Below are 10,007 nucleotides of genomic sequence, written 5' to 3' on the forward strand. Positions count from 1 at the left end.
CAGAGATCCACATCCAGTGTAATAATGTTTCTCCCCTTACACATCATCCATATGATGTGTCACACTAAAACCCTTCCCCCCTGCCCCAGACGTCGGGCCAGACGGAACTGGAGAACTGGATCACGGCGGTCCACTCAGCGTGCGCGGCTGCCATTGCTAGGCAACATCACCGGGAGGATACGGTGCGATTGCTAAGGACAGAGATCAGGAAACTGGAGCAGAAGATAGACATGGACGAGAAGATGAAGAAGATGGGAGACATGCAGCTCAGTGCAGTGACAGATAACAAGAAGAGGAAGACTATTCTGGAACAGGTGAGAGAGAGAAGGAGGGAGGGAGGGAGGGAGGGAGGGAGGGAGGGAGGGAGGGAGGGAGGGAGGGAGGGAGGGAGGGAGGGAGGGAGGGATAAGAGGGATAAGGAAGAAGTGGAAGGTAAAAGATAAAATGAGAGATATTCAGCTTTCAGCTGTTTCTGAAAATAAGAGAGAGACAGAGAGAAAGAGAGACAGAGAGAAAGAGAGAAGGGAGAAAGATCAGGGAGGCAAGGGTAGGGGGAAAGACAGTTTAGAACCAGCTCTACAATCTCTTGCATAAGTGTGTGTGTAAAATTCTGGAGTTACTTTGAGTGAAACTGCCTGAGGCACTATCCCTAATTCATACACATAAGTCTTCTTATTGAACACACACACACACACACACACACACACACACACACACACACACACACACACACACACACACACACACACACACACACACACACACACACAGACACACACACAGACACACACACAGCTGGACAGTTTTTTGGTTTTGGGAACATATATTTTGTAATGTCTCCATAATATTTCCACCAGACTGTTCCATCAACCTAATGAAACATGCTGGGAAACTTTAAGGAACAGACGAAATTCTGCAATATTTCTATTTGGTTGCAAAAAAAACATTTGCCGTCACATTGCAAGAACATTCACAGAACATATTTGTATGTTCTTTAAAAGTTCTGGGAATATTTTGGGGATATAACAAGAGATAGGTGCTCAAAACACTAAAACTGTCCAGTTGTGCTGACATTTAGTCCCACAGTGGAGGTGTCATAATACCCATAAAACCTAGCGGTCAAACAGGGAAATTCTTCTAAATGTTTTTCCACCGTTCTTTTTTCCCCCCTAGGGGATTTTTTGAAACACTTTAAATAAGGGCTGTGTTTCTTGCAGGCTTAACCTGGCGTGAAATTTTTATAACCATGTAAATATCTCTGGGACAAGGTGAATTTTATCAATATATTCGGCTCTATTTACTCTCAGATTCAACAATGCCAATTACCATCAAAATAGACATCATGCAAAACTACAAATCCCAGCATGCTCCTGCACGTCATCTCTAGCTGATACCTTTTCTAACAGGTATTGATCCTGCAGGTCATCACCTTTACTAACAGGTATTGATCCTACAGGTCATCTCTAACAGGTATTGATCCTACAGGTCATCTCTAACAGGTATTGATCCTACAGGTCATCACCTTTACTAACAGGTATTGATCCTGCAGGTCATCTCCTTTACTAACAGGTATTGATCCTACAGGTCATCACCTTTACTAACAGGTATTGATCCTACAGGTCATCTCTAACAGGTATTGATCCTGCAGGTCATCACCTTTACTAACAGGTATTGGTCCTACAGGTCATCTCTAACAGGTATTGATCCTACAGGTCATCTCCTTTACTAACAGGTATTGATCCTACAGGTCATCACCTTTACTAACAGGTATTGATCCTACAGGTCATCTCTAACAGGTATTGATCCTACAGGTCATCTCCTTTATTAACAGGTATTGATCCTACAGGTCATCTCCTTTATTAACAGGTATTGATCCTACAGGTCATCTCCTTTACTAACAGGTATTGATCCTACAGGTCATCTCCTTTATTAACAGGTATTGATCCTACAGGTCATCACCTTTACTAACAGGTATTGATCCTACAGGTCATCACCTTTACTAACAGGTATTGATCCTGCAGGTCATCTCTAACAGGTATTGATCCTACAGGTCATCTCCTTTACTAACAGGTATTGATCCTACAGGTCATCTCCTTTACTAACAGGTATTGATCCTACAGGTCATCACCTTTACTAACAGGTATTGATCCTGCAGGGTCCATCACCTTTACTAACAGGTATTGATCCTACAGGTCATCTCTACCAGGTATTGATCCTACAGGTAATCTCTAACAGGTATTGATCCTACAGGTCATCTCTAACAGGTATTGATCCAACAGGTCATCTCTAACAGGTATTGATCCTACAGGTCATCTCTACCAGGTATTGATCCTACAGGTCATCTCTAACAGGTATTGATCCTACAGGTCATCTCTAACAGGTATTGATCCTACAGGTCATCACCTTTACTAACAGGTATTGATCCTACAGGTCATCACCTTTACTAACAGGTATTGATCCTACAGGTCATCACCTTTACTAACAGGTATTGATCCTACAGGTCATCTCTAACAGGTATTGATCCTACAGGTCATCACCTTTACTAACAGGTATTGATCCTGCAGGTCATCACCTTTACTAACAGGTATTGATCCTACAGGTCATCACCTTTACTAACAGGTATTGATCCTACAGGTCATCACCTTTACTAACAGGTATTGATCCTACAGGTCATCTCTAACAGGTATTGATCCTACAGGTCATCTCTAACAGGTATTGATCCTACAGGTCATCTCTAACAGGTATTGATCCTACAGGTCATCTCTAACAGGTATTGATCCTACAGGTCATCACCTTTACTAACAGGTATTGATCCTACAGGTCATCTCTAACAGGTATTGATCCTGCAGGTCATCTCCTTTACTAACAGGTATTGATCCTACAGGTCATCTCCTTTACTAACAGGTATTGATCCTACAGGTCATCACCTTTATTAACAGGTATTGATCCTACAGGTCATCTCCTTTACTAACAGGTATTGATCCTACAGGTCATCTCTAACAGGTATTGATCCTACAGGTCATCACCTTTACTAACAGGTATTGATCCTGCAGGTCATCACCTTTACTAACAGGTATTGATCCTACAGGTCATCACCTTTACTAACAGGTATTGATCCTGCAGGTCATCTCTAACAGGTATTGATCCTACAGGTCATCACCTTTACTAACAGGTATTGATCCTACAGGTCATCTCTAACAGGTATTGATCCTACAGGTCATCACCTTTACTAACAGGTATTGATCCTACAGGTCATCACCTTTACTAACAGGTATTGATCCAACAGGTCATCACCTTTACTAACAGGTATTGATCCTACAGGTCATCTCTAACAGGTATTGATCCTACAGGTCATCTCCTTTACTAACAGGTATTGATCCTACAGGTCATCACCTTTATTAACAGGTATTGATCCTACAGGTCATCTCTAACAGGTATTGATCCTGCAGGTCATCTCTAACAGGTATTGATCCTACAGGTCATCTCCTTTATTAACAGGTATTGATCCTACAGGTCATCACCTTTACTAACAGGTATTGATCCTACAGGTCATCACCTTTACTAACAGGTATTGATCCTACAGGTCATCACCTTTACTAACAGGTATTGATCCTACAGGTCATCTCTAACAGGTATTGATCCTGCAGGTCATCACCTTTACTAACAGGTATTGGTCCTGCAGGTCATCACCTTTACTAACAGGTATTGATCCTACAGGTCATCTCTAACAGGTATTGATCCTGCAGGTCATCTCCTTTACTAACAGGTATTGATCCTGCAGGTCATCACCTTTACTAACAGGTATTGATCCTACAGGTCATCACCTTTATTAACAGGTATTGATCCTGCAGGTCATCACCTTTACTAACAGGTATTGATCCTACAGGTCATCTCTAACAGGTATTGATCCTGCAGGTCATCTCCTTTACTAACAGGTATTGATCCTGCAGGTCATCTCCTTTACTAACAGGTATTGATCCTACAGGTCATCACCTTTATTAACAGGTATTGATCCTACAGGTCATCACCTTTACTAACAGGTATTGATCCTACAGGTCATCTCTAACAGGTATTGATCCTACAGGTCATCACCTTTACTAACAGGTATTGATCCTACAGGTCATCACCTTTACTAACAGGTATTGATCCTACAGGTCATCTCTAACAGGTATTGATCCTACAGGTCATCACCTTTATTAACAGGTATTGATCCTGCAGGTCATCACCTTTACTAACAGGTATTGATCCTACAGGTCATCTCCTTTATTAACAGGTATTGATCCTACAGGTCATCACCTTTATTAACAGGTATTGATCCTACAGGTCATCTCCTTTACTAACAGGTATTGATCCTACAGGTCATCTCTAACAGGTATTGATCCTGCAGGTCATCTCCTTTACTAACAGGTATTGATCCTACAGGTCATCACCTTTACTAACAGGTATTGATCCTACAGGTCATCTCTAACAGGTATTGATCCTGCAGGTCATCACCTTTACTAACAGGTATTGATCCTACAGGTCATCACCTTTACTAACAGGTATTGATCCTGCAGGTCATCTCTAACAGGTATTAATCCTACAGGTCATCTCCTTTATTAACAGGTATTGATCCTACAGGTCATCTCCTTTACTAACAGGTATTGATCCTACAGGTCATCTCTAACAGGTATTGATCCTACAGGTCATCTCCTTTACTAACAGGTATTGATCCTCCAGGTCATCTCTAACAGGTATTGATCCTGCAGGTCATCTCCTTTATTAACAGGTATTGATCCTACAGGTCATCACCTTTACTAACAGGTATTGATCCTGCAGGTCATCTCTAACAGGTATTGATCCTACAGGTCATCTCTAACAGGTATTGATCCTACAGGTCATCTCTAACAGGTATTGATCCTACAGGTCATCACCTTTACTAACAGGTATTGATCCTACAGGTCATCACCTTTACTAACAGGTATTGATCCTGCAGGTCATCACCTTTATTAACAGGTATTGATCCTACAGGTCATCACCTTTACTAACAGGTATTGATCCTACAGGTCATCTCTAACAGGTATTGATCCTACAGGTCATCTCTAACAGGTATTGATCCTACAGGTCATCACCTTTATTAACAGGTATTGATCCTGCAGGTCATCTCTAGCTGATACCTTTACTAACAGGATTTGTGTCCGTTTAAAACTTGCACAAGACAGTACACCGAATTATCCATTTAAAGAAATGTTTCCAATTTAATAATTACTGCATTTAGCTAACATTGGATAGTTAATCCAGAGATTCTTACCTTTGTCCTGATTCGTCAGTCTCGTCCAGATCATCATGGCATTTGTAGTTCTTTATGATAGCCACATTAGCAGCTAATTAGCATTTCCTTTTTTAGGGGGTAAATCCCCAGAGAATATATTGATAAAAGTCACCTTGTCCGAGAGAGATTTACACGGTTATCAAAACGTCACAGACCTTATTGTAACCGTTTCTATAATCCTTAATGGTGGATAGTTTGATGACGTTCATACAATGTTTAAGCAAGAGTGCACAGGACATTCCCTTAATGTTGTCAGAACCTATTTAAAAGGTTCCAATACATTTATTTAGTTATGGGAGTTGTCTGGGATGTTACAAGAGTATTCTTGTGATATTCACAACGGTTGTACAGAACATTTACGCAATGTTGCACAACGTTTCACAATTTCCCAAATAAGTCTGTTTTTATGATGTCCATAGCATATCTGTTTTAGGTTTGACATCATTTCCCCATTGATGTTCACGTAATATACATTTTACCTTGTCTTTGGAGGTCCTCAGAACACTTAGACAAATGTATATTTACGTTTTACCGAATATTACCACAGCATTCACAGAGTATACAGTTTAAAGCAGATTGGAATCCCCGTTAAGTTTCTCTCCAGATTTACATTTTGAGGACTGAATTGTAGGTCCACACCAAGGTGATATAGACACACAGCATTTACATTTTATTCATATGACATTTGAACAGCATTTAACCATACAAACACAACCATATATATATATATATATATATATATATATATATATATATATATATATATATAATTACTTGTTGAGAATCTCCACATGTGGGGTTTGAACCTACGATGTTTGGTTCTCAGTTATTTTAATCTTCTGACTACCAGGGAAACTTTCTCTTTGTTTGTCTTCTCTTACATCTTTTTTTTTCAGTATGGTCGCCACGACAGTATGGTCGCCACGGCAATATGGTCGCCACGGCAGTATGGTCGCCTCGGCCGTATGGTCGCCACGACAGTATGGTCGCCACGGCAATATGGTCGCCACGGCAGTATGGTCGCCTCGGCAGTATGGTCGCCACGGCAGTATGGTCGCCACGGCAGTATATAGACATAGCAGTACAGTCCCCATGGCAGTATGGTCGCCACGGCAGTATGGTAGCCACGGCAGTATGGTCGACACGGCAGTATGGTCGACACGGCAGTATGGTAGCCACGGCAGTATGGTCGCCACGGGCAGTATGGTTGCCACGGGCAGTATGGTAGCCACGGCAGTATGGTAGCCACGGCAGTATGGTAGCCACGGCAGTATGGTAGCCACGGCAGTATGGTCGCCACGGGCAGTATGGTCGCAACGGGCAGTATGGTCGACACGGCAGTATGGTCGCCACGGCAGTATATAACCACGGCAGTATGGTAGCCACGGCAGTATGGTAGCCACGGCAGTATGGTAGCCACGGCAGTATGGTAGCCACGGCAGTATGGTAGCCACGGCAGTATGGTCGCCACGGCAGTATATAACCATGGCAGTATGGTAGCCACGGCAGTATATAACCATGGCAGTATGATCGCCACGGGCAGTATGGTAGCCACGGCAGTATGGTCGCCACGGCAGTATGGTAGCCACGGTCAATCAGGAATTAATTCCTTGCTTCCTTCTTAAACCTTCTTAGACATAACTAACCCAGGGAAATACTGGTAACTGGGTTGTTCACCATCACTTCACCCATCCTTTTTACAGTTGAAGTCGGAGGTTTACATACACCTTAACCAAATACATTTAAACTCAGTTTTTCACAATTCCTGACATTTAATTATAGTAAATATTCCCTGTCTTAGGTCAATTAGGATCACCACTTTATTTTAAGAATGTGAAATGTCTGAATAATAGTAGAGAGATTAATTTATTTCAGCTTTTATTTCTTTCATCACGTCCCCAGTGGGTCAGAAGTCTACATACACTCAATTAGTATTTGGTAGCATTGCCTTTAAACTGTTTAACTTGGGTCAAACATTCCGGGTAGCCTTCCACAAGCTTCCCACAATAAATTGGGTGAATTTTGGCCCATTCCTCCTGACAGATCTGGTGTAACTGAGTCAGGTTTGTAGGCCTCCTTGCTCGCACACACTTTTTCAGTTCTGCCTACAATTTTCTATGGGATTGAGGTCAGGGCTTTGTGATGGCCACTCCAATACCTTGACTTTGTAGTCCTTAAGCCATTTTGCCACAACTTTTGAAGTATGCTTTGGGTCATTGTCCATTTGGAAGACCCATTTGCGACCAAGATTTAACTTCCTGACTAATGTCTTGAGATGTTGCTTCACTATATCCACGTAATTTTCCTGCCTCATGATGCCATCTATTTTGAAGTGCACCAGTCCCTCCTGCAGCAAAGCACCCCCACAACATGATGGTGCCACCCCCATGCTTCACGGTTGGGATGGTGTTCTTCGGCTTGCAAGCCTCTCCTCTTTCCTCCAAACATAACGATGGTCATTATGGCCAAACAGTTTCATTTTTGGTTCATCAGACCAGAGGACATTTCTCCAAAAAGTACGATCTTTGTCCCCATGTGCAGTTTCAAACCGTAGTCTAGCTTTTTTTATGGCGGTTTTGGAGCAGTGGCTTCTTCCTTGCTGAGCGGCCTTTCTGGTTATGTCGATATAGGACTCGTTTTACTGTGGTTATTGATACTTTTGTACCTGTTTCCTCCAGCATCTTCACAAGGTCCTTTGCTGTTGTTCAGGGATTGATTTGCACTTTTTGCACCAAAGTACGTTCATCTCTAAGAGACAGAATGCGTCTCCTTCCTGAGAGGTATGACGGCTGTGTGGTCCCATGGTGTTTATACTTGCGTACTATTGTTTGTACAGATGAACATGGTACCTTCAGGCATCTGGAATGGATGAACCAGACTTGTGGAGGTCTACAATTTATTTTCTGAGGTCTTGGCTGATTTCTTTTGATTTTCCCATAATGTCAAGCAAAGAGGCACTGAGTTTGAAGGTTGGCCTTGAAATACATCCACAGGTACACCTCCAATTGACTCAAATGCTGTCAATTAGCCTATCAGAAGCTTCTAAAGACATGACATCATTTTCTGGAATTTTCCAAGCTGTTTAAAGGCACAGTCAACTCAGTGTATGTAAACTTCTGACCCACTGGAATTGCGAAACAGTGAATTATAAGTGAAATAATCTGTCTGTAAACAATTGTTGGAAAAATGACTTGTGTCATGCACAAAGTAGATGTCCTAACCGACTTGCCAAAACTATAGTTTGTTAACAAGAAATTTGTGAAGTGGTTGAAAAACAAGTTTTAATGACACCAACCTAAGTGTACGTAAACTTCCATCTTCAACTGTATCTGCTATGTACTCTACTTCTGGGCACCATATTTACAAGGTATCCAAGACTGTGAGTGCTGATCTAGGATTACTCTTGCTTTTCAGATCATGAAAAATAAGACAGGAGGGGGGAACATATCAAGCATCACAAAATAGGAATTATATATGGTGTGTTTATTGTATTTTTTTAGTTCAACATTCAATTTTTACACAAGTTTTTATTTTTTATTTTAGTTAGTCTAAATTCTGCATTTCTGACTGGATTTATACATCTGGATGAAATAAAGACATCCTCTCTTTTAGCCTCAATTTCCACAGTTCTTTTAAAAAGAAATATGGTTAAAGATTATGTGGGATTGAACCTCCAATCTACAGCTCTCCAGATCATAAGCCCTCTGAACCCTCCAATCTACAGCTCTCCAGATCATTAGCCCTCTGAACCCTCCAATCTACAGCTCTCCAGATCTGTAGCCCTCTGAACCCTCCAATCTACAGCTCTCCAGATCATTAGCCCTCTGAACCCTCCAATCTACAGCTCTCCAGATCATTAGCCCTCTGAACCCTCCAATCTACAGCTCTCCAGATCATAAGCCCTCTGAACCCTCCAATCTACAGCTCTCCAGATCATTAGCCCTCTGAACCCTCCAATCTACAGCTCTCCAGATCATTAGCCCTCTGAACCCTACAATCTACAGCTCTCCAGATCATTAGCCCTCTGAACCCTCCAATCTACAGCTCTCCAGATCATTAGCCCTCTGAACCCTCCAATCTACAGCTCTCCAGATCATTAGCCTTCTGAACCCTCCAATCTACAGCTCTCCAGATCATAAGCCCTCTGAACCCTCCAATCTACAGCTCTCCAGATCTGTAGCCCTCTGAACCCTCCAATCTACAGCTCTCCAGATCATTAGCTCTCTGAACCCTCCAATCTACAGCTCTCCAGATCATAAGCCCTCTGAACCCTCCAATCTACAGCTCTCCAGATCATTAGCCCTCTGAACCCTCCAATCTACAGCTCTCCAGATCATTAGCTCTCTGAACCCTCCAATCTACAGCTCTCCAGATCATTAGCCCTCTGAACCCTCCAATCTACAGCTCTCCAGATCATTAGCCCTCTGAACCCTCCAATCTACAGCTCTCCAGATCATTAGCCCTCTGAACCCTCCAATCTACAGCTCTCCAGATCATAAGCCCTCTGAACCCTCCAATCTACAGCTCTCCAGATCATTAGCCCTCTGAACCCTCCAATCTACAGCTCTCCAGATCATTAGCTCTCTGAACCCTCCAATCTACAGCTCTCCAGATCATTAGCCCTCTGAACCCTCCAATCTACAGCTCTCCAGATCATTAGCCCTCTGAACCCTCCAATCTACAGCTCTCCAGATCA

General features: G+C 42.4%; 1 protein-coding gene across 1 annotated transcript in view; it reads left to right on the plus strand.

Annotated features, from left to right (window-relative positions):
• Positions 1-10,007, plus strand: part of tiam1a (TIAM Rac1 associated GEF 1a) — a 136,818-nt gene that overhangs the window by 23,207 nt on the left and 103,604 nt on the right. Inside the window, exon 5 of the mRNA XM_082958333.1 lies at positions 90-314. Coding sequence (XP_082814459.1) covers positions 90-314 — 225 coding nt within the window. The remainder of the gene's footprint in view (positions 1-89; positions 315-10,007) is intronic.

Source organism: Salmo salar, chromosome 11 (assembly GCF_965601325.2).
Source record: "Salmo salar chromosome 11, fSalSal1, whole genome shotgun sequence".
NCBI classification, from domain to species: Eukaryota; Metazoa; Chordata; class Actinopteri; order Salmoniformes; family Salmonidae; genus Salmo; species Salmo salar.